Below are 24,310 nucleotides of genomic sequence, written 5' to 3'. Positions count from 1 at the left end.
CCCATTCCCAGGACAACTGACACGGCATTTGCCACTAGTCTCCATGGAGTTCAGTAGCTCCATGCTTGGCTCAGACTGATGATAAGACAAGGACTTTGGCTTTATTTTTCTGACTTACAAGAGAATAATTTCCTACATTTTTTGGGTGATAGTTCAGATTAAGGAAAGACCAAAGCTAGATCTATAGAAATGAGACCAGGAGGTAAAGGAGAGCAGGCTAAGCCAAGAGAGAGGCTTGTTTAAACAGAGTAAATTCCAGTCATTCTTTGGCACAACTTCAAAGTACAAGCCATTTTTAATTAAAAGCCTAATTTGGGAATCAGAGTCTGAATTTTTCATTACTTATCCCAATAAAAGCCTGATAAATTAGGAATTATTCAGGGAAAGTAGCCTTGTGGCAGTGAATGAGTGTGGCAGGATGGAGCCTTCAAGGGAGTGTTCTGTGACCGCCAGGTAGCCAAAGACCTGCCAGACATTGGCTTCCATCCCAGAATAGGTATTTCCTGCCACAAGAAACTGTGGCAGTGTGTGGAAATAAGCACGAGATCGGAAGCCTGCTGGGATGCTGGGCTTGGCACAACTTGGTCTGGTGGAAGGTGTCCTTTCCCATGGCAAGGAGTTGGAATGACATGAGCTTTGAGATCCCTTCCAACCCAAACCATTCCACGATGAGTCTACACCCATCCCCAGCCCTGATTCAGTGACACCTACAAGCCCAGGCTCCCATGGGATGTGAAGGCAGGAGGGCATCCTGGGATGGCTCTGCTCCCCAGCATCCAAAAACTGGACAGGCCCAGGACCAAATGCAGCACCAGGGGCCTTGGAAAGGTGGAGAGGAGTGTGAGGGATGCTGGATCCATCTGCCAGGGGATGCAGCTTTTGGAATATTTGCACAACTTTTCTGTGGGTATGTTAACACTTTGCATTTTCCAGCTTGCTGCACTAGGGAAGGCTGAGGTGACAGTGGGATGTAAAGCAGTCCAGACTGAGACAGGAGGCAATTCCTGAAGAAGAGACATGGATCTTCTTGGAAACAACAGCTCTTCCATCCATCCCTACATGGGGAGCCCTGGCATGTCCCCATCCTGTGGCTCTTCACTCCCACAAGGAGCTACTCAGTTGGCATGAGGTTGGAGAGCATGGTGGAAGAATCTTGCTGTTTCCTGCTGCCAAACTCCAGAAGTCCCAGCTCCAACCACTGCCACTAGCAGCCTCCACATGGATTCCCACCCTCCCAGCACAGAAAAGCCACCATCACTGAAGCAAAGCCACACTTGCAGCACCAGCCTCACATGGTGGGACACCCGCAGCAGCCCCTCCACACCCCTTCCATGGAGGTGACAACCCAGAGGAATGACACTTCTTCCAAGCTTCCATGAGGCTGGTGTCACATGTTGGGGGACAGGTCTGGGGGCTGCACACCCAACACACCCCTCACCTCCCCCACCTGGGTGGAGGTTCTTCAGGGCCCTGAGGGGGTAATTCCCTCAAAAATAACTTCTGGTGGATGCAGGATGGCAGCACAGGTGGCCAGTAAGTACCCTTGGGGGTCAGCCCCTAAAACAACAGGCTCAGGTTGCACCCCCTCAAACACTCTCAGAAAGTGTGTGTAAGTTGACCTGCACCAAGCTCATTTGCCCTAATGGGCACTGACATTTATAATTAATAATAATAATTTATAATTAAGCAGGCAGCCAGCACATGCCAGACAGACCAATCAGGTTCTGCCCTGGGAGAGGCTCACCCTAGAAGACATTTCTCCTGGCTCTTCACACTCAGAGCCAAAAAGGACCAAGCACTGTCCAGACCTGTGCTACCTCTGAGCTGGGTGGGTGACAGTGTGTGGTGACCTGTCTGCAACAGATTTAAAGGACCCTGGAGCTGAGGCTTGCTCAGATTATTTGCCTGAAATGTTTCTGACTATATGTTTACTCAAACCTACTGAGGACAGAGCTGCAGCAATGGCAACCCCATCCCAAATTCTGTGCACGGCAGAGGTGGGAAGGGCGGCTCTCGGGAGCTTTGGGGAAAGATCATCAGCCCCATCCCACCACGAGACACGCAGCGAGGAGCAGGGGGAGGACACAGGAGGCGGAGGGCAGACGACGGACGTGGAAGCACGAGACGGGCCCGGGCGCAGGCACAGCCAGGCGGGAGGGGACGCCGGAGGCGCTCAGGGCCCCCCCGAAGCACAGCCACGGCCGCGGGACGTACCGCTGGTGCTGCCCGCGCTGGCGCCCGGTCCGGGGGACGAGACCACCGTGCGGTAGGTGGGCGGCGGAGGGGGCGGCGGGGTCGCTCTCTGTCCCGGCCCAAAATCTTTGGGAGAGGCCACCGGCTCCACGTTCTCATCCTTCAGGTGCTCAGAAACCTTCTTGTGAACCTCCTCCAGGTGCAGCGGCGAGGGCAGCGGGCGGGAGGGCTCCGCCGCGGGAGCATTGGCTGGACCGGCCGCTGCCGCCGGCGGGGATCCCGCTTTTTCCCGGGGCGTCAACTCTGGAGCCGCGTTTTCCGGGGATTGATCAGAAAAATTGACCCACTTGTCTTCTGCGTTTGCAGCAGCAGATTTGGGGGACGGCACAGGGCCAAAAATGCTGTCCAAGTCATTGATGGACGGGAGTTTGTCCCTTTTGGGCTCTGCTGCTGCCTGGTCCCCTCCTGTGGTCAGAGGAGGTTATTTTACACTTGGCATTAAGCGAGGGCTGCACTACTCTCTACGGGCTCTGTGCCAGCTACTTCTAGAGGAGATGCTCTAAAAACATGGTTTCTTATAAGATGCTGGGGAATATAATTCATGTGCAACAAAGTTCTACATCAGGCCATGTGCAACATATAATGAACCACACTGGGTCGAAAGGCTGGATGAGTAAACATGCACCATGAGCCAAGCCCTGCTCCTCCATCACTCACATCCAACAGTACTATATCATCCCAAAAGTTACAGCCTTTACATGTCCTCTAAATGACAGCATGTCCTTACCATCACTCTGGATTATCAGCAGATATTAAATTTATGCACTCAGCGCTCTGGCACACCCCACACTATATATATATTTATAAACACACACGTATAAATATATATACTTGAACATGCTGGTTTGCAGCACAGGATGCAGACAGGGTGAATGTTCTTCAGTCACAAGCAGCAGCAGATCAGGGGATTTCAGAGCTCTGCTCACTAACCAAGGCACCACACACCAACATTCCCATCTGACTCCATGACCAACACAGAGATGATCCATCAGCCAAACGTTAAATATCCAGGGAAGGGAGATCCTAAAACTATTGTGCCCTCTGGGCTCCTTGTGTCAGCATCACCCCACCTCTGCTCCTGTGTTTGGGGGAGCCATCTACTGTTCTACATTTGGGATAAAATAGAATTTTTCTCAAACAAACAATGTAGACCTCAGCCTCTTGCTTTACATGATGCACAAGGCAGAGCCCAGCAAATAGACCGACACACATGGCTGGGCTTGACATTTGCTCCTGTGGATGAATCAATGTATGGAGATGGACACTCTGCCAGCCTGGCAGCTCCAATAAATAGGAAAAAATCAAGATATGGGAGCATGAATGAGATGCTGATGGATAGAGCAGTGAGGTCAGAGCAGGGGATTTCTTCATGGAAAGGTAATTTCATCCCAAGGTGCTCTGTCTGTCCCCATGCAGTGTCCTATCCAAAGGCCAGGCACTGTATCCCCTCCTCAAATCCTGCTGCTCCATCACACGGCACCCTGCCAGCACCATGAATTATATACTTATAAGCACTTTATGTTCTCTGGCTGCAACCAATCCCTTTCCCTCCCTGTCCTCAGGTTGTCCTTCATTCCCAGCACCATTCCATTCTCTCTTCTCTAGCCCGGGCTGTGAGACCAGGAGGGGCTTTTCCCACATTCCCTGGCAGCAGTAAGAATCTGAGGGACAGGGAGTGCAGGAGCAGCTCCCTGACACAGGTAGACACTGCCCTGTTACTCCATAAGCACAGACCATTCAGGGCTGCTTCAGGTGGTAACAGGGTTCTATATATTCCCAATTTTGAGCAGGATATTAAGGCTTATGCTGCATTGCATTTCCAGAGTGACTGACCCCAAAGTCAGGGAGAGTGGAGAAAACATTAATTTCAGCAGGATGACACAAACCTGGGGGCCAAAGGCATCTTTGTGCTGCTTCTACAGCATCACCCCAACTGCAGCATCCACAAAGCTGTGGCTGCCCCATCTCTGGAAGTGTCCAAGGCCAGGTTGGACAGGGCTTGGAGCAACCTGCTCTAGTGGAAGGTGTCCCTGCCCATGGCAGGGGCTGGAACAAGACGAACTTTAAGGTCCCTTCCAACCTAAATCAGTCTGAAATTCTACAAACGCAAAGGGAAGAGGATGGACAAGGACCAAATCTGTGTCCCAAACACAGCCATGGGGAACCACCCCCCACCCAGCACCACCCCTGGAGGCTCTAGATCAGTCTCCCAGGCTGTGCCCTGGCACACACTTAGTGTTACCTATTCCCACAGGCAGGGGGGAGCCGGTGCGCGGCGGCGTGGCCGGGATGTTCTTCGGTGGGAGCGGTGGAGGAGCTGCAAGAGAGCAGAGAGGGGAATAAATTCAGTTACAATGTCTTAGGAAACACAGTTTTACTGGGAATGGGGGATATGACAGTGATGAGGTTACTCCAAGCCCCGTCCAACCTGGCCTTGGACAACTCCAGGGATGGTGCAGCCACAGCTTCTCTGGGCAACCTGTGCCAGGGCCTCACCACACTCAGAGGGAATAATATCTTCCTGATATCCCATCTATCTCTGCCCTCTGTCAGTGTAATGACATGTTTACTGGGTTTTATGAATTTTATTTCCCCCACTTTTAATTCTCAGACTGTACTCACACATTTTAAACTCCTGAATTACCATTTTAATTAAACCTGTAGCCTCTGAGGCACAGATCTGCCTCTGTGTTTCTCATGTGCCCATCCCACATGGAGCCAGGATGCACACAGGGGAACAGGAACACCGGCTAATTAACAGTGGCTAATTGACCAGTACTGCTTTACAGAGGCATTTTTGCCAAGCAGATGCAAATCAGAACCAAGGCCAAACCTCCTGGAGGAGCAGCCCGTGAGGTACTGTGGTTTCCATCATCAGTGTCCCAGTCCCCTTGGAAGGTGGAGATGTGCCCAGAAGTTGCCTTGACCTTGGGACATCAGCACCAGGGCCAGGGGTGGGTTTGGCATGAAATCCATTGGGCTCATGGCTAGTGAGGTGGGAAGAGTAGGAAAAGGAGGAAAAAATGACCTTGCGGCTTGGGAGGAGGAAAAGCTGCAGTTCCCCCAGCTGCCTCAGGCAATGGGGAAAGCTGCAATAAAAATCAGGGATTTGGGGTTGTGCTGATCTTCCATATGTTAACCCAGACAAAAAACCACAGTGTTTCCAACCTCTCCAGCCAGATCATTAACATGCATGATCTGGTATTCCTGGCCTCTGAAGGTAGCGTGGCTTTTACAACAGCTTCCAAGCACGACATTCGTCCTGTCTGGAGAGGTTTCACCTTGGAAACCCAGATCTCGTGGCAGCGGCACATATCCTAAGGGAGGATGTGCATAACCTCCCACACTGAGTACCATCCACCCTTCTTTCCCATCCCAAGTACCGTCCATCCCATCCCTCACCCAATCCCATTCCTTCTTCCATCCTGCAGTACTGCAGCTCAAGTCAAGCCAGGGGAAAAAAAACCCTCAAACATAAAACGTTATGGAATTGCACAGTCTAGATGAGGAAAAGTCAAATATTTGTCCTGATTTCTGTATATATTATTTTTTGATTGACAACCTGCACAGTCACTTACTTCCAGTTGGAAAAGGTCTTGGAAGTTTTGGGGACTCTACACTTGTGTTGACGGGCTGGACTGAACCCCAGATCTCAGGCTGATCTAGAGCAGCTGAAAAATCAAAAATAAATAAATGAACCTTTTAAAGCAATGAGAAAACTAACCATCTTCTTCTGAACACCAAAACACCTTCATCTGAGGCTTGGGAAAAGAGGAACCAAACAGTGACACAAATCTCTCATTAATTAAAGACAGGGGGTTCTATAATGGTGAATAATTAAAAGCTTGCCTGATTTTGAAACAGGACATGCAATTAGTTTGACACTCATGCTGCTTGACAAACAAAACAATGCCATTGATGGATTTAGAGGCTTATTACATGGAGGGAAACATTGTATTAATTGCAAAAATTGTCTGATATTTTAGGATATGCAAAAAACCTATCCAGTATTAAAATGAAAAGATACAAATATATTCACAGAGGTTGTAGGGAAAAAATTTTCTAAGTAAATTAAATTTATTGTACTTTTTGGAGGGGCTGTGTGCAGAGAACTGCAAGCAAACATAGCTTTGATTAAAAGAATTAACTGGAGTCATAAATGACAAGACATAACGAGGCTACAAGGGCAGTGGCCATTCCCTGGGAGCAGAGTCTGCGGGCTCTGGGAGAAGGAGGAGGAGATCTCTCTGGGAACAATCTGCTCCAGAGGGTGAATGGGGTTGTTCTTTGAGGAAAACAAGCCTTGCAAGATCACTGCACTTTGGGAAAGCTGGGAAAAAATCAAGCCTGGGAAGGAGCAAAGTGTCTCTGCCAAGCAAACACTGGTTTTGGGGGAAAAATGACATTATTGAGATAGCATCTTCCTGAGAATGGAGGCATTGTCCAACAGCTCCATCCAGCATCCTGCTATTTCATTGAAGGGAGATCTGAGGTGTTGGGGTGGTGTTAAACTCCTCCCCACACTCTGGGGAGCATCTAGGGGCTTGGTATAACCATGGTTTGATTTGAGAGTCAATAATTTTGATATTCATTAGCTGTTCCCTGTCAGGATCTGTCCCAGACCACATAATTAACTAATTGACTTAAACACTTGCTCTGTTTCCATCTAACCCGTATTAACCCCAGACTGGGAACCCTGTCACCTGCCCTTCGCCTTCAGCTTTAGCTTTGTCTTTTTCCTTCTTTAAGAGGAGGGTTAGGAACCTGATCAGGGAATTGCTTAGGTTGGAAAAGCTCTCTAAGAACATCAAGTCCAATCCAGCATGTTCCCAAGTGCCACATCCACATGGCTTTTAAATCCCTCCACCACTGCCCTGGGCAGCTGTGCCAGGGCTGGGCAACCCTTTCCATCAAGAAATTTTCCCCAATATCAAACCTAAACTTCCTTGGGCACAACTTGAGATTATTTCCTCTTGTCATATCACTGCCCTGCTTGCTGGCAGAGTTGGATGCTGCCAGCTGTCCCCAAGGCACTGCCAGAAGATGCCACCCATGTCCCCAGCCCACCGTCCAGTTTCTGCTCCTCGAACGCCGACTCCAAGGGGGGCCCGAAGAGTGGAGCCAGTGCAGCAGGATCCTCCCCTGTTTTCTTGCTGCAGGATGAGACAAGCACAGAGGAGCCATGAGGATCAGGTTTGTGCTCAAACCAAGAGTTTGAAGCAAATACGAATATTTTCAGAGTGTTCACATTTCAGACTAACAAGGACCTGGGCAAACACGGGGGTTTGGGCAGTGAAAAGGGAAGGACAGTGGTAGCACTGGCTATAGCACTGTGGTGCCAACCCCGTAGTGCCAGAGCAGCTGCTGGGACAGTTCAAGTTGGTTCAAAATTAGTCCAAACTGCATGGGAAAGGATTAATAAAAATAGTCAAGGTCTGGACTACACTCTGGTCCAACACACCTTGAGTTGAGCCCTGCAGCTACCTGGGGCACATTCACAGTAACACTTGGCTTTACTCCATATAAACTTGTGTGTTTGCTTTTCTAAATCGATATATCCCCCCAGCACAACGTTTGTCAGCTCTCCCTATTGATCAGGCTCAAGGTGGCTTCCAGAAGTGGATGTCCTTGCTGCTCTTGTAGGAGTACAAGGATGGACACTGTGCATCTGAAACTGGGGGCGCCACTACCATCGCAGCCTCTCAATTCTGCCAGAATCACAGACTGGTTTGGGTTTGGAGGACCTTAAAGCCCATCCCCTTCCACCCCCTGCCATGGGCAGGGACACCTTCCACTAGAACAGGTTGCTCCAAGCCCCATCCAACCCAGCTTTGGACACCTCCAGGGATGAGACAGTCACAGCTTCTCTGGGCAACCTGTGCCAGGGCCTCACCACCCTCACAGGGAAGAACTCCTTCCAATATCCCATCTAACACTGCCCTCTGGCAGTGTGAAGCCATTCCCCCTTGTCCTGTCATTCCTTGTCAAAGTCCCTCTCCAGCTCTCCTGGAGCCTCTGTAGGCACTGGAAGGGGTTTTAAGGTCTCTCGGAAGCCTTATCTTCTCCAGAATCCAACAAAGAGCCCATGGACCCAAATCTCCCTGTGCCTGCTGCATCCTGCATTTTCTCAGTGTATTTAAAGCCAAACACAGATGTTCAGCTGTCTCAGGAGCCTAAAAGGTTATAAAAGTGATGTTGCTGCAGTGGTGCCTTTGATGAGCCAAACTGGAGCAGCTCAGCTCACTGATGGGTTGGTAACAGTTGTAGGGTAGCAAATACTCAGTGAATTTGCTCTTTATTCTGGGTTTGCCCTACCTGGATGTAGATGATAAAGGATCAAAACCTGGAGGAGAACACATTCAGCCAAGTCTAAATGTTCACCTGCCCATGGAATGCTCAAAACCCACATTGGGATGATGTACCTGGACATGGATGCATTGGATAATCCCACTGAGAGGCTCTGTACTGACCTGGCAGGGTCTGGTGTTGGTGTGGAGCGCCGGGGCCGTGTGATCTCCTCACCTGTGGCACAGGACAGACAGCACAGGGTGAGAGTCATTCCCTGCCCACTCCTCCCAGACCCTGTGCTAGCAGGAGGGCTCACACCCAGTGTGCCACCAGCATGGCACACATCCCACCCCAGCAAAGAATCTGCTTTTTAATTTAGATTTATTTCTGTAGAGCACTGAACTAGGGAGCTGCACTGCTATAGCACACTATACTCCCTGTAGTACACTGCAGGTACCCCAAGAATGTCCCACATGGCATTTTAAGGAAAACTTTTAGGTATCATCATTTCTGCCAGGACCACTTTAAAGCAAACCTTCCCCACTCCCTTCCCTCCCCCTCCCCCAAACACCTCCACCAACTGCACTGTTTTTCCAGGCTGCAGAAGATACTTACTGGATAAATTCCTTTTAATTGTCCCCTGGAAACAGAAACACAGAGGTAAGTGGGATGCATGGGGACATAGGCACATGCCAATTGTCACCCAGGAGCAAAACAGCCCAGCAGACGTGGCAGGAATTGTCTAAAGTGACATTTACTGTATGTGGCTGAAATACAGAGAGCAGACAACCCTGCCAGGAGGTTTCTGACCCACTTGAAGTCATCATTGGCAGCTCTGTTTTTGAAGACATCCCAGCTAACCAGTGCCTTGGGGGGGGAGGTCAGTTACACCCTCACCCCATTAATAATGGCATAAGCCCCAAATCCTTATGTTTGATGGCTGCAAATCAATCTAATAATGTATTTTAGTAATTTAAGTCCTTGCTCTTGCCACATCACACATACCTCCCCACACACAATAATTTAGGTTAGAAAAGCCATGTAACATCATTGAGTCCAACCATCTCCCAGCGCTGCCAAGGGCACCACTGACCCATGACCCCAAATGCCACATCCACACACCTTTTCAATCCCTCCAGAGATGGGGACCCCAGCACTGGCCTTGGGAAGCTTGTTCCAAAGCCAAATCCCCCCCAGTCAGAGGAATTGGAGCTGTGCAGCAGAGAGGGGAGCAGGAGCCCCACAAGAGGGGGTCAGTGGGGACATCCTGGGACCACAAGCAGGATCTCCAGGAGGTTGCAAGGATGCAGGATGAGCCTTGGAGAACATCTATCACTGAGGGCCCCTTTGCATTATCAACGGGAGGCAATCCCCTTGATCCCACCATCACCTGGGGTCACACAGCAGGGTGGGTAGGGGTAGTGGCACCCAGTCCCCATTCCCTATTCCCATCAAGCACTGACTTAGCTCCCTGCAGCACTCCCATTCCCAGTAGAGGAGGAAGGGGAAAGGAGTGGGTCCTTACCGGGCTGCGCCGCTGCGGTCAGCGAGAAGGAAGAGAGAAGAGACACCTGGTCAGAGAGTGACAGGTCAGCACCCCAAGTCCCCCAGAGCCCATCATACCCCTCTGTCACCGCTGCACCGGTTGGGCTTCTCCTCCACACAGCCTCCACCACTGGAGCACAACACCCCGTGGGTCACCTGGTCACCCAGAGGTAACCCAAACCCTGGAAATTGGGTGAATTTCCCCATTTTGGGCTTGGAACAGATGGCAGCTCAGTCCTCTTGGGGAAACCAACTCCTCTGTACACAGGAACCACAGAAGTGATAGATCACAGATGGGTTTTCTGCCTTCTCACACCTTTGGATGTGCCACAATCCACAGATAAGAGTGCCCTTATGCATCTTGTCCAAACACCTTTCACCCAAACTACACCCCCCTTTGAGTGAACACTCAAAGCAAAGACAGCTTAGCTCTATTTTTAAATGCTCTATTTTTAAATGTTCTAAGTCAACAATAAAGGAAATTAAACATCATTCTAGAAGGGCAGGATTTGTTATTTACATTTTCCATTTCAGCTCTAGAGATGTGCAGAACAGGCACTGTGTGACCAGAGGATACAAGGCTGGGTTAAAGTATTAGGGAGATAAAAATTGTGTTTCTTACCGGACTTTTCCTCTAAAAGAATGCAGAAAGAGAAAAAAAAAAAGAACGAGAATGTAAGATATTTTCTCAAAAGGGTAACAGAGAAATTAAAGATTTGTATTATGACCAAAGCATCAGGTTAAAGACATGGCAAAGCAGAGGGTCACGAGTGCACCAGCCAGGCTGTCACCCATCCAGCTGGGAGACTGGACAGGAGAGCATATGGAAACATAAAAAACTTTTGTCTGAGCCATCTTATGGAAGCAATTCACTTGTTTTATCATTAACAGGCCCCACTGGCTATAGGCAACAGCCATTCCCAGCCTACTTCATTCCTTGGAAGAGTCCGTGTGGGAGAAAAGTCAAAGGGGCAGAAATGTTGTTTTTAAGTGCTTAAGTTTAAGGCTGTTACTCATCATCTTAAACCAGTCACTGTTTTTCCCACAAAGTCCTTGTTCCTGGGTCTGAGTTTTCATGGAGCCAAGAGCAAAGCCAGCAGGAGCAGAGGTGCAGGTGGGAGGTCTGAAGCATCTGGGCTGTGCTGGCAGGGCACATGGCACAAGCAGGTTATGCCACCAACACCTGTGATCTTCTGCACCAGAAATGGACCTTGAGCTGTTGGGCTTCAGAGGGAGCATCTGACACCAGTTTACACCAGCATCTCCAGTTTTCTTCTTGTTTCTAAGTTTTAAAGCACAAGAATTCACATCCCAAAGGCATGAGGAGGACAGTGACTACAGACACAGGCTGCCCAGAGGAGCTGTGGCTGCCCCACCCTGGAAGTGTCCAAGGCCAGGTTGGACGGGGTTTAGAGCAATCTGGGATAGTGGAAGGTGTCCCTGCCCATGGCAGGGGCTGGAATGAGATGAGCTTTAAGGTCCCTTCCAACCCAACCAGTTTGAGATTCCACTGTCTACCATCCCACTGCTCTATTCCAGGAGGATGCAATGCCAGAGCAGGGCTTTGCAGCTGGTTTTGGAGGGAAGACAAGCCCAGGACAAGAACCTGACAGGCAAGCATGGAACTCCTGTGGATGCAAAACTCCTTCAGCTAGCTTCTGCCTGGGGCAGTGGTGCTTTCCTGGGCAGTGAGGGCAGTGCCATGTGCCAGGATCTGGAGAGCAGGAGTGCCTGGCAGCGACACTGCTCACTCCCCATCTGCACACCTTGGCTCCCTACACTGGATTTTGGATCCCCACATGGGTGAGCAGCATGGATCCTTCTGTCCAGCCTGGCACAGGGCTTTTCCCTGAGCATGTCTGCACTGCTTTACAGGGAAGAAAAGGCTCCAGCCCAAGGCCAAGCTCTACCAGGGACAAGGATTATCCCAAGGCACAACACAGTGTCCTAACCCAGCACCCAAAGCCTTCGGACCACATCACACAGGCATCCTCCTCCCCAGGGGGTAAACCCTTCTAAATTATGGCAAAATCCCTCCACCTCAGCAGGAAAAACACCATGGAAAAGAGGAGACAAAAATCCTATTTAGCAAAATTCACGTTCTGTGGGAATTTGGTTTTCCTGGAGAAAGTGAAGGGCAGAAGAGATGCTGATCACAACAGCCTAATCCTCATATGTCAGTGCAAAACTCTTCAAGTATTTAATCAATGACAATTAAAACCACCAAGAATCTTTGCGCTGCCAGGACCTTCATGTGACCACCCAAATTTTTCTCAATAAATCTTTTAATCCCAGAATGGTTTGGGTTGGGAGGGACCTTAAAGCTCATCTTGTTCCCATCCCACTGCCACGGGCAGGGACACTTTCCCAACCTGCAGCATCCCTGCAAGGGATGCAGAAATCCAAGCAACAAACAGACTCGGCCCCTTGAATAAATTCTCAGCGCCTTCCTTATCCAATTTTTAAAATATTGCACTTTTTCCTCTCTCCTCCCAATGTCACCTACATCATATACATACACATGTGCAACAAAATGCTGAGGTCATCACTCTGCAAAGCCAGAATTTGCTTGGTTTCACAATAAATTAGTCCTATATTTAGTATAATTATCTTGCAATCACTATTTGCCTATTTGGCAAATAATTGCCAGTCTCAAACTCTCCCATTTTGCTGCATTTGCTGCTTTATTATTATTATTTTAATTGTTGGGTTTGGGGTTGTTTCCCCCCCCTTTTTTTTTTTGTGCTTCTCAAAGCATCCAACTGCAATTTCTAACCCTTGAATGCCAACAGACAGAAAAGGAAGAAGAAATAAAATACACTGATTTTCTTTCATCTTTGCTTCGGGTTTGAGATTCATTCACACTTCAGATACAGGTTATTTATAAATCATGGGAAGCATCATCTGGAAAGACATTAAAGCCCACACTAAAAACCACTGAAAGACCAAAACCCAATCTTTTCATGGCTGAACAGATTGAGGTGAGACAACAGAAATCTTAACAAGCCTTAGGAAAAGCAGAGAGTGATGGTATTTATACCAGGAGGGACTAAGAAGAGATGATCTTTCCTTCCAGGAACCAGGATTCACCCCCAGGATGAGAAATGTCCCTCTAACATCCTATGGCAGTGTGAAAACCCCCAGATACTTTCCTTGTCCTGGGAATCAGGACAAGACCCTTCTGTTTTATCTTCTGAATGATGATTACATTTAAAAATGGGGGAAAAGGGAAAAAAAGGACTAACATATCCTGATCTCAGTTGTCCACCCTAAACCTCCCCTGACTCAGCTCCAGTCATTCCCTTGGGTTTATGGTTTATATGTAACACTTCATTTATAGTTTATATTCATTTATAGCATAGTATCAACCCAAAGCATGATGTGAAGCCACAATAGCATGACACGAATATATACAGTTCATGTTCATTTATAGTTTATATGTAGCACTTTTAGGCATTTCCAAAGGCACTAGTAAGACTACAGTATAATGTCATTTTTCCTTCCCTCCTCCATAATTTAGCTGAGAAATTCTTGTGACAGACCTCATTAACTACCTGCTAAGCCGACTCCCAAATCAAGGCCTGAGACTTCATCAAAAAGCTGCCTTTTAAGATCCTGTTATGTGTTTCAGGAGGGGAAAACATAACATTAAACTGGTTGGAATCCGAAACTCTTCTGCCTTAGTGGCTGCAGCTCAAGCAGCCAGAAGAATTCCTACAAAAGTACCCTCTCACCCAGGCAGAGAAGAGGCTCCACCTCAACATTTCATGGAGCATCAGCATGGAAAGCAGAGCTTCCCACGTGCTTGGGATGATTCCCTGTGGAACACCCCTGCTCTTGGAATTGCAGGAGAGAGGGAAAAACACAGGACTCACCACAGGGGATGGAGAAAGTGCAATGTTGCCTATGGAGGCCTTCAGCTCATCCACAGTGGCCGCACTCCTCAGGACATCCTTGGCCTGCAGGGGCTTGATCTTGATGTTGAACTTCTTGTGTGCCTCCTCTTCCTCCTCGGATTCACTCGAGGAGTAGAAGTGCTTTCCTTTGGTAGGTAGAGCACAGTTAAAGAAAGATTCCTTCTGCTTCCCAGGCACTCCAAGGCTGAAGCCTCCCTGGAGAGCAGGATTCAGGTGTTCCCCAAATGCTTATCCCAAATGCCCAAGGGCAGGAGTGAATCCTCCTGCTGTGCCTGTCACTGCTGTGATCTTTCACTGCTTCATCCATGTGTGGGCAGAGGACATGGGAGTGGTGTTCACAGGGATAATTCCAGCCCTGGTTTAGCCCAGCAGGGGTTTGTATCCACATCTGGATTTCACAGAATTGTTCAGGTTGGAAAATCCCTCTGAGATCACCAAGTCCAACCCTTCCCAGCACTGCCAAGGCCACCACTGACCCACATCCCCAAGTGCCACATCCACATGGCTTCTAAATCACTCCACCACTGGCCTGGGCAACTGTGCCAGGGCTGGACAGCCGTTTCCAGGAAGAAATTTTCCCAATATCCAACCTGAACCTCCTTGGGCACAACTTGAGGCCATTTCCTTTTGTGCTGTCCCTTGTTCTCTGGGAGCAGAGCCTGACCCCCACCTGGCTTCACCCTCCTGTCAGGGAGTTGCAGAGAGCCAGAAGGTCCCCCCTGAGCCTCCTTTTCTCCAGGCTAATGGTGGACATGGTGGTTTCCACAGGGCATCCCACTGGGATGCTCCCACATTCCTCACCCTTCCTCACTCCACACCAGTGGAGCAAAGGCAATTAAAATCACCTTCTGTTCTAATACCTCAGGTAATTCCCTCTGGAATTTAGTTTTAGCTGTGCAATGATAGCTCAAAATGAAAATAAAAATGAGGAAATAAATTATGATAAATAATAAAAATGAAATAAAGATAGCCAGTGGCCTGACTGTGAACCCCAGCTCATCTTACAATTTGTAACCCAAGAGACAAAGCCAACAATAAAGGATATAGCCTGGTTCCTCAGGTCGGATGCTGTATCCCTCCTCATCAAGCTCAGGTGAGTTCTGAGTAGGAATATAGAATTAGGAATATTAATTCTGTTCCTGGAAAGCTGGAGCAGCTCTTTCCTCCTGTGGGAACTGATGTCCAGCGAAACTCAAGCCCCTGGGGCTACACAGAGCAAAGGCAACCTGTGCTGTGGCACAGCCTTCAAAGTTCACAATTAATTTTGCAGTGCTCAATTTTTGCAGGAAAGCATTTTTAATTCTTGGTTGTAAACCAAAGTTTTCTTTGGATAAAGTACAACATCCTGTTGGCCAGGACAGAGCTCTCCAGAGCCACCTCATTTCTGGGCAGTTTTATACAACCTGATTGACTTGCAGATATGAAATGGAAATCTGGACACAACTGACACCCACACATCACCCAAAAAGCCCCAAATCAGGGTGTGGGAACAGCCTGAGTTCCCCACAAGGATCTGTACATGTGCTGGATGACGGGAAGCTCTGCGGGACACTTACGTATCTGTCCCAGTCAATCTCCGCGTAAAATCCATTCGGGGCTCCATTTGTCTTCTTCTGCAACACATTGGAAAAGAAAATTTCCATGTTTTAAATGAAGGAAACAAGAAGACATCATATCTTGTAGTTGTGCCTTGGCATGGCTGGGATGCCACTGTGGAACTTCCACACGTGCACATTGGTGAGATACATCACCATTCCCCGTTTCTGGAAGGTCTCCCATACCAGAGAGATGAAAGGGTGTTTTTGGAACATCATTAGCTGAAAATACAACATTTCTTAAGGAAAAGCACCAAATGACACCATTTCTCCATGTGCTGGGATGTTCCAGCCCATGGGGAGAGCTGGTGGCAGTGGGGGCTCCCGATGCCTGTCAAGCAAGAGGTAACATCACAACTTATCAGGAGACAAACACCTCCCCCACAAAGGATTCAGATTCTGTTACCCAACATGCCAGGATTTATGGCCCCAGCCCACGGTGATGCCAGGATGGAGCAGTTACAGGTGTCTGGGATGATGTGTTAGTGCATGTCATGACACACCAACAAACACAGAGGTTATTGCTGCTTTGGATCAAGGGAATCTGGTTTGGAAGGAGGCTTTGGGCACCCATCACCTGGGGGAGTCTTTGCTGGTCTGCTCTGGGCACCCAGAACCCACCAGCTCCCACTGGCCACCACAGCCAGTGAACAGCCATGTCAGTGGGGACCCACCTTAGGCTGGGCTCAATTTTGGACACCTAAATTGGATAATCCAGTTCCCTTGAGCTGCCAGAGGGAGCATCCTCACCCCAGCACCCTGCCAAGGGTGTGACACAATGCACTGACCTGGGGCTGGACCCAGCACCCTCACCCTCCATATCTTACCCATCAGACCTCAAGATGCTGCCCAAGGATGGAGCAGCTTCCTGAGAGGCTCAAGGATGAAGAAACATCCTCTGGATGCTGTTCTGTGGGACTTCTGGATGCTGTTCCTTAGGACTCCTGCTTTTCCCCCATCCGTTTCCATTTAACCCCATTTCTACCAACCCACATACATCCTGGCTGAACCTAAAGAGTATTTTTCTGTATTCTGGATTTCAAACCAAGAAGGACTCACTGTTTTTAAGGACACTTTGGTAGCTGTGAACCAAGCTCTGCTTTCCTTACCGAGTTATTTCCTCCTTCCCGTGCACTCTCGGGTTTGCTATTGCAAGATGGATCATTGGGATGAGGGCTGGGCTGCTGCAAGGGATGGGGGGTGGCAAAAAAAGGGTTAAAAGTCTCTGCTCCTTGGTTGTTGGTTTTTTAAATACACAAAAATAACCTACAAGGGACTAGCAAAGACTGATTTATGAAGAAAGGAGGGCTCAGCTGTGGCTCCATCAGGATTAAGCACAGCTTTTACTGGGGGCTCTATTCAGCAGTTGGAGGATTTGCCTCTTGGCTACTCCAGTGGCTGCAAACATTATGGGGAGAACATGTTTTAGGAGGAAAAATTATATTCAGTGTCTTCATCTCCAATTCCCCTGCTTCAAATACATTCAGCAGCTTCATTATACCCCCAAAAAAATTGCATTTCTGCATCCTTCAGCTTGCTGGAGCACTGGAGACCCTGCCCTGCACCCCCCTCAAACAACAAGCCGCTTGGAAAACATGAGTAGGAGCCCCATGGAGAGGGCACCTGAGCTCACCTGAGGTCCCTGCACCCCCATCTGGCAAGAAAAGCTGCCCAAGGCATTTCTGTGGCAGAGGGAACAGCTCTGGGCTGTTCTCCACATGTTCACAGAGTCATTAAGGTTGGAGAAGCCCTCCAAGATTGAGTCCAACCTGTGCCCGATCCCCACTTTGTCACCCAGCCCAGAGCACTGAGTGCCACGTCCAGTCATTCCTTGGACACCTCCAGGGATGGACGAATCCACCAGCTCCCTGGGCAGCCCCTTCCAGTGCCTGACCACCCTCTCCATGAGGAAATTCCTCCTGATGTCCAACCTGAACCTCCCTGACACAGCTGAACCTGAACCTGTTAATGTTATTTATTCATTTACCACTGCTGAATAGAGCCTTGGTTAAAGTGTTGCCCGAGCTGCTGATTTTTTAATCTCTATTTCTAAACAAGTTTACAGACACAGGGCAAGCCTAAAGCCAAGGATTTGGGGTTAGATGGGGAAAAAAGTGATCCCTTGGAAGGAGCAGCTTGGTATCTTAACTTTTGTATGGTTTTGAAAAGACACCCCAGCACTGCTCTCCCTGCTGAGCCTCCCAAGGGGCTTGTTTTTAAGGTGAAATTTTAACATCATTTCTTTGAGAAATAAAGCCAGCACACTCTTAATCTGACTTATTGGTATCAAATGGCTAATGAGGAGACCTGAGCTGGGAGCTCAGGGTGACCCTCAACATAGGCAGGGCCCTTGTCAAAGTTCTAAAGGAGACAGGGTCCATCTACTACCCAGACCTAGCAGGGACATTTCTGCCTAACACAAGAAATAAAAGCAGCAATAATTAAAAAAATCTCAAGTATCTCCTTGTTTTCAGGTTAATATAGAAAATAAAAATAGATATTGGAAGCAGCTGCTCTGACAATTTCCCCTTAACTCCTCACACAGCAAATCTGACCCAAGCCAATTAGCAGGAGTGGAAACAAGGATGAGGAGCTGAGGGTTTTAGTAGGACACCTGGTCCCTCTGCCCCTAGAGCTCCTCAGGTCTCCCTGTATTGTTATTTTCTTTGTGTTAATTTTGCAGGAAACCTGGAATAGGTCATTGTTTCAAAGAGAGGTTCTTACTGAAGTTTGTTTTCTATATTAAACAGAAATGAGGAGACTGTTCACAAAATGCTGATGGTGGTGGGTGGGGGAAGTGACACTTTAGGGGCCACAATAGGAGTGGGACTGGGGTCTGGGCAATACTTACGATGCCATCCCTGTCCGGTGAACCCCTGCAAAGAACAAAAAGAAACAGAGCTGTGTTAGTGCCCAAACCACACCAATGCTTAATTAACTTCTGGAAATGGTTTTCTTAATGAATCTACAGCAGCAACAGTTGTAATTATGAAATTATCAGCAAACCTGAATTAACTGTCCCACATACTCCTTGTGAAACCCACCCAGTGGTCTCAGAACCCTTGTCCTCTCGTTATCAAATGACAAATTTTATGTTTATTAGTGATAAAGTGCTCCTGCTGATGGTCTGTCCTGGCCGAGGAGTTGGGCTGGCTCCTTGCACCCATCCCATGGCCACACCTCTGCTCCAGCTCCACATCCTTTTGCAGAAGACGAAAACCATTTCTACAGTAATTTCGAGAATTTTTTTCTGCCAGAAGGACAGTCACTTCTCTTTGGAATGGATTTGAAAACTGATGAGGCTCCTCAGGGATCCTAATCCCCAACTGATTATGGGATTTGGGCTCGGTCACAGCAGCTCCACAGCCACATTTCAACACTGCCCAGGGGTGCCAAGTTATTTAGTGAAGAAAAATGTTTATGGAATCCAGACAGGCTTCTCCACCTCCCATGTGCTCCCGAGTCTTATGCATTGCAAATCTATGGGATTTGCCACCAATTCATGTCTGACTCAGGGCATCCTGGTAACCCTGTCAGGAGCTGTTTGTTTTAGCAGGGAATAACGCCTTTCCTTGGACTCCCCCAACTCAAACCTATCTGCATCCCATCTCTCCAATCTTCTGCTTAATCTCTTTGCACAAAGGCCTTTGAAACTCTTTGGGAGAAGCAAAAATCTCTTCTGCGTCTGTGTTTCCTCCCAGTGTAGGGGATGTCACCTGGTCATATCCTGGCTGGAATTGCTGTGGAGATTATCATTGCTCTTCAGGTGGAGGGAAGAGGTGGAAGGTCCTCACTACAGTGTTGCAGCTCCAGCAGATCCCACATCTCTCCAGGACCAGGCAGCACCTCCGGAGCCACCACCACCACAGTGCCCACCACCAGGACTGGGGGCCGTGGTGGCCTGGCCATGGCAGAGGGTGATGGGGGCCTGTCAGTGCCCGCTACTCTCCCAATGCCCCTCCCAGCCCCGACGGGGGATTTGGAGAGCGCTCGGGAGCCATCCGGGGCTGTGACCGTGCTGTGACCCCGCGCCTGCTAATCACTGCTGTGCTAATTGCAGTGTCCTCCACAGTGGCCTCTCTGCGAACTCGTTCCCACCCCCAGCACCCCAGGATTCCTTATCTCCCATGCCACTGGCTCCCACAGCCGCTCGGAAGGGCAGGACAGAGCAGGCATGGAAAGTGTGGCACTGGGTAAGGCAGGAGGGAGACCCAGCTGTTTCCCCTTCTTGTGGAAAATCAAAGCAGGCTGATTCCTGCCCATCCTTCTGATAAATTATAGGTGAACCCATACATGGCTGGAGCTCCTGGTTGTCCTGATTGCCTGGCTGGTGGATGGATGCCACCATTCCCGGTGACAAGCCACTCTCTGCCAGCCAGAGAACAGCTCAGCGCTGCACAACCCTCTTTTGAGATGTGCTCCATGTCCGCCCATTTTTGGTCCCCTCTTTGCAGCAGACAAAGCCCTGCACCATGGCCCCAGGTGCATGGCCAGGCCTTGCAGATGTCCCTTTGCACAGGAAACCTCCAAACCCCCAGCCACCAAGACATAAAACAGCTCAGGAAAACAAATCCAAATGAAATAAAAAAAAACCTTGAAGTGTCTGCTGCACCGGACATTAAGCACCTGAATGATGCTGCAGATGCAGGAATGGGGTTCCCTGCTGCCTTCCTCCTGCTATGTTCCCAGGCTATGGGTGGCACAGGCTCCTTTGTCACAATGCTTTGGGACATCTACACCAAAGCCACAGCAGTGGTGGCCAATCACTGAGGTTGGAAAAGCCCTCCCAGACCATCAAGTCCAACCATTCCCAGCACTGCCACTAACTAACCACATGCCACCACTAACCCATGTCCCCAAGTGCCACATCCACACAGCTTTTAAATCTCTCCAGGGATGGGCACTCCATCACTGCCCTGGGCAGCCTGTTCCAATACCTGACAGCTCTTTCCATGAAGAGATTTCCCCTAATATCCAACTTAAGCTTCTCCTGGTCTGAGATAATGCTATTTTCTCTCATCCTATCCCTTGTTCCCTGGGAGCAGAGCTTGACCCCCTACCTGGCTCCACCCTCCTGTCGGAGTTGCAGAGAGTGAGAAGGTCCCCCCTGAGCCTCCTTTTCTTCAGGCTGAGCCCCCCCAGCTCCCTCAGCAGCTCCTGGTGCTCCAGACCCTTCTCCAGAACAACCCCTGGACTGGTATCAGCACCCCACCAACAGCTCTGCACCCACACAGAGCATCCCCTGCCAGATACCAGAAGATCCCCCCCCACATATTTTCCTGGAAAGCAAAATTATCTCTCACAGCAGAGGCAAAAGATCTTGTGGTCCACCAGCCCCCTGCTCCCCATCATCCCAAGCCTGCCCCAACCACACAGCCCCACTGCCTCCACAAGCATCTGTTTAAATTGAATTGGCATCTATAAAGAGCTCAGCAGACAAGGCAAATTAGTAGTTTGGGCAGAGATTTATCTGCTGAAACTCTCAGAGGAGTAGTTTTCCTCTGATCACCACTCACTGTCACTGTAAACCGCACACACACGGAGAACCTGCTTGATCATCTCTGCAGCAACACAGAGGAAACCCCTGATTTGTTGGCCCCTGGATGTACAAGGGGAAGCAGCTTCAATGTATTTGTTATTAAACACTTGATCTAATAAATGCCTGTGCTGGCCCAGCTTCCTGCCTGTCCTGATACAGTGGCATCCACTCCTCCCTGGCATCATTATACATTAATGTGGTTTATATCTCACGGACTCACGTGGAATCAGTGTCCTTTTCTTTCTTCCGTATACCAAAGGCCTTCCTGGTACGTTTTTTCAATCCTGTGGGTAGAAGGAACACAAAAGAAATGCAATATTAATACAACACTTCAAGTAAATCCTCCAAAAGGTTCCTTCTTCCCTTGCTGGCTGTAATCCATAAATAAGGTTAAACAAGGAAAGAGCCAAACTCCAGAAGCTGCCAGCAGGACTTTGCAGGTTGTGTGTACATTTGCTTATGCCATTTATTTGTTCACTTAACACTTATTAACTTGATCCCAGCGTGTGGGGCTGTATTTCACAGTTAATATTTCTAAGCTTTCTGTCTTAATCACACCCTCGTGCTGTGTGTGGGCTCTAATGCATGGAGGGGAAACCCCTCTTGGGTGTTAAAAACCGGTTTAAACCATGAGGTTGGTTATCTTCTGTGGTGATTCTTGATCTGCACAGTGCTTAAAATGATGCCTGGTACCAGTAATGCTGGAGCCAGATGGGAAGTGGGAAGTCCTGGAAGCCCCAGAGCCCATCAGGGCACCAGCCACCACCACAACACTTGGAAGCCAGATGGAGGAGAGTGGGTTTCTCCAAGCTTCTCCCTCTTTTTACAGAATCCCAGACTGGTTTGGGTTGGAAGGGATCTTAAAGCTTATTTCATTCCTAGGCAGGGATGCCTTCCACTAGTCCAGGTTGCTCATACACCCCCAGCCTATGGGATCCATACATCCCAGCTACCAAGGGCAACACAAGCAGCTGGAACCCACAGACTCATCCTGCACCTTCATGGACAGTTTTGGTGTTCCTATATCCATGCCTTTCATCTTTCCTACTTTCTTCAGGACTCAGATGAGTCATTAATAATAGAGGAACATTCCCATTAATCTCCCCCCGGAATAACTTCATCCTCCAAACTCAAAATAGAACAGGAAAGGCCAAAACCCCCAGAAATGAGTTGTTTAGTCTTATCTGAAGCAGCACCCAATGTGGCTAAATTTTGTAACACAGCCTTCTGCTCAGTTATATAATAGGCCCACCATCTGCTTGAAGTGGTTATGATTGAGGGGGAAAAGGGATATTTAGGAAAGGGAGAACAAAAATGACATTTTCCTTTGGAGATGGCTGTTGGGAGCCAGTGGGAGCAGGTCCCCCACCAAACCCCACTGTCACCGCAGGGCATGCCACTGACTGCCCTGATAGTGAAATCAGAAAGGTCTTCAGGTGAGTGGGGTATGACACAGTGATTTTCCAGGAGTAGAATTTTCCCAGAATTTCAGTGGCTGCAGCTCAGAAGAGCTCGTGTCTCCCCTGACATGGTGAAATGCCCCATCCAGTGGTGCAGAGGCTGAGCCGAGAGTTGTGCACAGAAAGGTTCTGCACACTCTGGACCTCAAATCTCCTTTCAGCTGTTTTTAGTAGCTGAAGGATGATAAAACCTGTCCTGGCAAGAGCAATTATTTTAAAAATAATAATAAGATCTTGTCCATGGAGGGAATGCTACATGGAGATACTACGGATTCATTGGAACCTCACAGGATAAGAAATCCACTGCTGGAAGAGAAAAAGTGATGGTAAGTGGGACAGACAGCAGAGAAGAGTCAGTGAAGCAGCAGAAAGGCTGAAAGCATGGAAAAAAGCATGAAAGAAAACAGAGTATATATATCCATGTGGGGTATAATTCATATTTAATTTACTATTCTTTTTTTTCCTTGGTATAACCAAGAACTGGGATTTGAGAAACAGGAACTACTACTTCAAAATATGTAAAGCTTCATAGTGTTTTCTTGAGAATTACCAACATCTTATTTTCTACACCAAAGACTTCACACCTCTAGAAGAAAAACAACCCTGTTCTCCCAAATCCAGTCCCTTGCGCTCCATCCCCATGCAGTGGGAGCAGCTGCTGCCTCTGGAGCCCCAAATATTGAGGGGGGTCCATGGAGAAAGAGTTACTTACTCAGGAGGATCGAACTCATAAGCAACACACCTCTCCAAGAGGAGAGACAGAGCGTAAATGCTCTTTTAGGAAAACTAAAGAAAAAAATGCTCGAAATTAGTTCTACTTCATCTGTGCAGAGAAAAATATTATCTATGGCCATGGCAGAGACTCAAGACCAAAGTACCTGTGGGGAGGGGGAAAGAAGGAAGGGAGAAGAATAGGGTAGGGGAATAAGAAATAGTCACTATTAAGTTTGATTTTCTTTTGGTTTGGTTGTGTGTGGGTTTTTCAGAGCTGGATTTGAACAACCTGCTTTCCCCACCACAAACAAACCTGCAGCTCCTACCAAATCCCTTTGCTGAGTCCAGAGATGTGCTGTTCCATAGCCAAAGGACACTGGTTTTGGCCCACTTTACTAAAGAAATAACAGCCCTCTCTCTGCTCAGCAAGACAGAACCAAAGGTAAGACAAAACTACTGAAAACTTCTGAGCCACATCCAGAGGAAAAATTGAACAGTAAATCAAGTTTTCAGAAGTGAGGGTATAACCACATCAAGCCCCAAATAAATACCCAAACAGCCGTGTCTCAAACGTAGCAGCCTGAATCTACCACCAGTGGCGTATTTGACATGAAAACAGTCATTTTGGTCCATTACAAACCCAGAGATTCCCAATTGCTTCATCCTCTGTAGCAGAAAAGCCACACTGCTTCAGTTCACGTTACTTTTATTTTTGTCCACTTTATCTGTAATTATTATATGTCTTCATAACAGAAAATGCTTTACCTATACCAACCTCTGCATTAAAGCACGGTACCAGCCTTTCAGTGGCCTCAATAATGCAGTGAGAAATGGAGCCCTCTGCACACAGCCTTGATAAAGTCATGAATATTTCAACCACTTTCATTTACAAGTCTAATTAAAGACCTTATTCTGGAGAAGAAACCGAGGGACACCAGCAAGTGGCAGTTGGGCAGTGATGGCACCACTCCTGTGGCAGCCAAAGGGCTCATCCTGCAC

General features: G+C 48.5%; 1 protein-coding gene across 4 annotated transcripts in view; it reads right to left on the bottom strand.

Annotated features, from left to right (window-relative positions):
- Positions 1–24,310, bottom strand: part of SGIP1 (SH3 domain GRB2 like endophilin interacting protein 1) — a 54,547-nt gene that overhangs the window by 19,894 nt on the left and 10,343 nt on the right. For all 4 annotated transcript variants that reach the window (XM_017805675.1, XM_017805676.1, XM_017805677.1 and 1 more), the window contains exons 2-14: positions 21,358–21,421; positions 18,450–18,474; positions 15,560–15,616; positions 15,049–15,103; positions 13,962–14,137; positions 10,709–10,720; positions 10,067–10,078; positions 9,157–9,181; positions 8,724–8,775; positions 7,321–7,406; positions 5,832–5,924; positions 4,496–4,570; positions 2,215–2,658 (exon numbers count right to left, since the gene is read on the bottom strand). In XM_017805675.1, the coding sequence (XP_017661164.1) occupies positions 2,215–2,658; positions 4,496–4,570; positions 5,832–5,924; positions 7,321–7,406; positions 8,724–8,775; positions 9,157–9,181; positions 10,067–10,078; positions 10,709–10,720; positions 13,962–14,137; positions 15,049–15,103; positions 15,560–15,616; positions 18,450–18,474; positions 21,358–21,421 (1,176 nt within the window). The remainder of the gene's footprint in view (positions 1–2,214; positions 2,659–4,495; positions 4,571–5,831; positions 5,925–7,320; positions 7,407–8,723; positions 8,776–9,156; positions 9,182–10,066; positions 10,079–10,708; positions 10,721–13,961; positions 14,138–15,048; positions 15,104–15,559; positions 15,617–18,449; positions 18,475–21,357; positions 21,422–24,310) is intronic.

The sequence above is a fragment of the Lepidothrix coronata genome, unplaced genomic scaffold, assembly GCF_001604755.1.
Source record: "Lepidothrix coronata isolate B3197 unplaced genomic scaffold, Lepidothrix_coronata-1.0 Scaffold12, whole genome shotgun sequence".
Taxonomy (NCBI): Eukaryota; Metazoa; Chordata; class Aves; order Passeriformes; family Pipridae; genus Lepidothrix; species Lepidothrix coronata.
This window is presented reverse-complemented; position numbering and strand designations above follow the sequence as displayed.